The following is a 2,404-nucleotide window of genomic DNA, read 5'->3' as shown; positions in this document are numbered from 1 at the left end:
TGCAAGATGAGATGCTTCAAGATCTGAGATTTGCAAAAATGGCTGCTTCGGCTCTCATTAGGCAAAAAATAGATACTGCTCCTAAAGATTCTTCCTCCATTAGGCTTGCCACAAGCGGTTTGCCAACAACGATCCCCATACCTGGTCCGTCCCTTTTTCAGGATGAAAGTGTTCCAGCTTCAGAGCCATGAGCCATAAGGACTATAATAGTCAACTGCACAAGTGTGTTGTAACCTACAACTCACGACACCAGTAATTTTTTGTAGTTGTGTGTGAGAATTTTCTTGCCTTTTCTTGATTTTTTTTTTATCGTCTGTTAGAATTTTGTTCTTTCTTTTCATGTTTAAGATTTTTTAACATACATTGTGTTAGGATGACCGTTGTGCGGCTGGATGAAGCAGGAGACTTGAGGCCAGATAAGGTGCAGACCAACCAGGTGTTTATTCACCAACACTCATATTACAAAATAAGACAAAACCAAAAACACAAGGCAAGGTGATGATTTGGTGGCCTAAGCGGTGACACTCTTTTCCTCTCTCCTGCGCTCCCTCAACTGGCAGCTTTTTATAGGCCGCCCCCTAATCAGCCCCTCAAACCTACCAACATACAGGTTAACCTAAATAAATCATACACAAGAAATACACAGAAATACAATACTTAATTACTCTAACCCTAATAACAAACATTAAAACTACCTCTTTATTTCATAAAAACAGCTGTCAACATCTCCATCAAACGATTGCAATTATTTTATCGCCAATGGAATTTCTTATCTCCCCTCTCCTCATCTGGACTTGGTCTGTCCCGGAACCTTTAAAAAGGTGTTCCAGCCCATGGGGACTCTTTTGGCTGGAACACCTGAGGAGACAAAAGAGGTGAGTCGTCACACACTTCACATTCATGCTTAAAACAATGCCACATACCCGTTTCTCTGGTAATCCTGTTCCTGAAAACGGCTTTTTCTCTTTAGGCCTCACTACCACTGCTACTCAGTGCCGTGAGGAGAAGACACCACACAGCACACGCTACCAAACACTATTAAACTCAACCTTATTGACTGGTGTCTTCTTTATCCCAGACTGTTACCCATGTGGGTAATGAAGCTCAACTTCATTACACATTGAAAAACCAAAAAATAAACAAAACAAAAAACCTGTCTGTGATTGGTACCTTGATGTGGTAGATAGGCTTAAGGAGGCATGTAACTCCTCTGAACTAAATCCAGTCAAACACTTTTGAGAATATTTACACTAAGCGGCCCTTAAAACATCAATTTTCATGTCTTAAATGCCATTTTGGTCCACAATTGACAATACTGTGCCTTTGTGATGATCTCAAAACCATCTTATNAAAAAAACCCAGGATTCCAACACACACGGGAAGGGGGATACCACCACCGTCGGCACCAGCCCACCACGGTGGCGCTCAGCTCTAGAACAGGGGGAAAAGGGGATTAATGGGAATACTCAGTTTAAACAAAAAGAAACAAAACGAGTAAACTACACAAACAACAAATTATACAAACAAATTCAAAAGAAACTTTGAACGAATTCAAAAGAAAAAATATATTTGCAACTCAGGAAATGCTCAACTGAAAATACAAAAGAATTTGGACATTCAGGTTCAAAATAAACAAAAACAACCAAAAACAAAATCAGACAGTCCCCAAAACTAAACGATCACAAAACTGAAAATTAATAAACAATCCTCCCAACTAAATATTTAACAGAAACATACCATAAGGCTAAACAAAAGAAAATAAAGCAAAAATGAATGAAACAATCACCGAGCTCCCACACTGTGGGTATAATTAAAAGAGAGCCTCTGAGGCTCGACCATAAAACGTGAAAGCAACCCACACCGAAACAATCCCAGCTGCTTTCAGGAATGGAGCAGCGGCCAGCCGGGCGACCAGGCGGCGACTCCTCACCGCTACAGTGAGGAACACAGCGCGGTGAAACGGCAGCGGGGCGAAGTCAAAGCAAAGCTAACCCAAGCCAAGCAAAGCAGAGCCAAGCAAAGCAGAATGAAGCAAAGCAGCAGCGTGGTGGGCAGAGGCACGTAGCTGCACTGGCTCTCCAGTACAGCCAACGAGGAGACGGCGGGTCACACACCTACAGGGGAGAGCGCGTCAGGAGTGCTCAGACTGCCGCAGTGTCCAGCAGGAATCTGAATGACTTCATGGAGCGATCAACCAGCTCGTTTCCCGCGAACGTTTGAAGCCGCGACGAACCGGAGGTGAAGCGACCGGAAGGGGCGTGTCCTTGGCCGCAGTAGAAGAGAGAGAGCGTGCAGAGGGCCATAACCCACCTTATATAGTCCGACTAATATGCCACGATTGGCTTACAAGCCCAGGACTATCCTGCTACAACACCAACAGCCGAAACCAGATTCCTTGTATGTT

The 2,404-nt window shown here is 43.7% G+C and overlaps 1 protein-coding gene across 1 annotated transcript in view; it reads left to right on the top strand.

Moving 5' to 3' along the window:
- Nucleotides 1-1,887: 1,887 nt before the first annotated feature.
- The window catches only part of LOC103364204 (ribonuclease inhibitor-like), a 2,544-nt gene continuing 2,027 nt past the window's right edge, over nt 1,888-2,404 (top strand). The window contains exon 1 of the mRNA XM_008291244.1: nt 1,888-1,937. Coding sequence (XP_008289466.1) covers nt 1,888-1,937 — 50 coding nt within the window. The remainder of the gene's footprint in view (nt 1,938-2,404) is intronic.

The sequence above is a fragment of the Stegastes partitus genome, unplaced genomic scaffold, assembly GCF_000690725.1.
Source record: "Stegastes partitus isolate 25-593 unplaced genomic scaffold, Stegastes_partitus-1.0.2 Scaffold16, whole genome shotgun sequence".
In the NCBI taxonomy this organism is placed as follows: domain Eukaryota; kingdom Metazoa; phylum Chordata; class Actinopteri; family Pomacentridae; genus Stegastes; species Stegastes partitus.
This window is presented reverse-complemented; position numbering and strand designations above follow the sequence as displayed.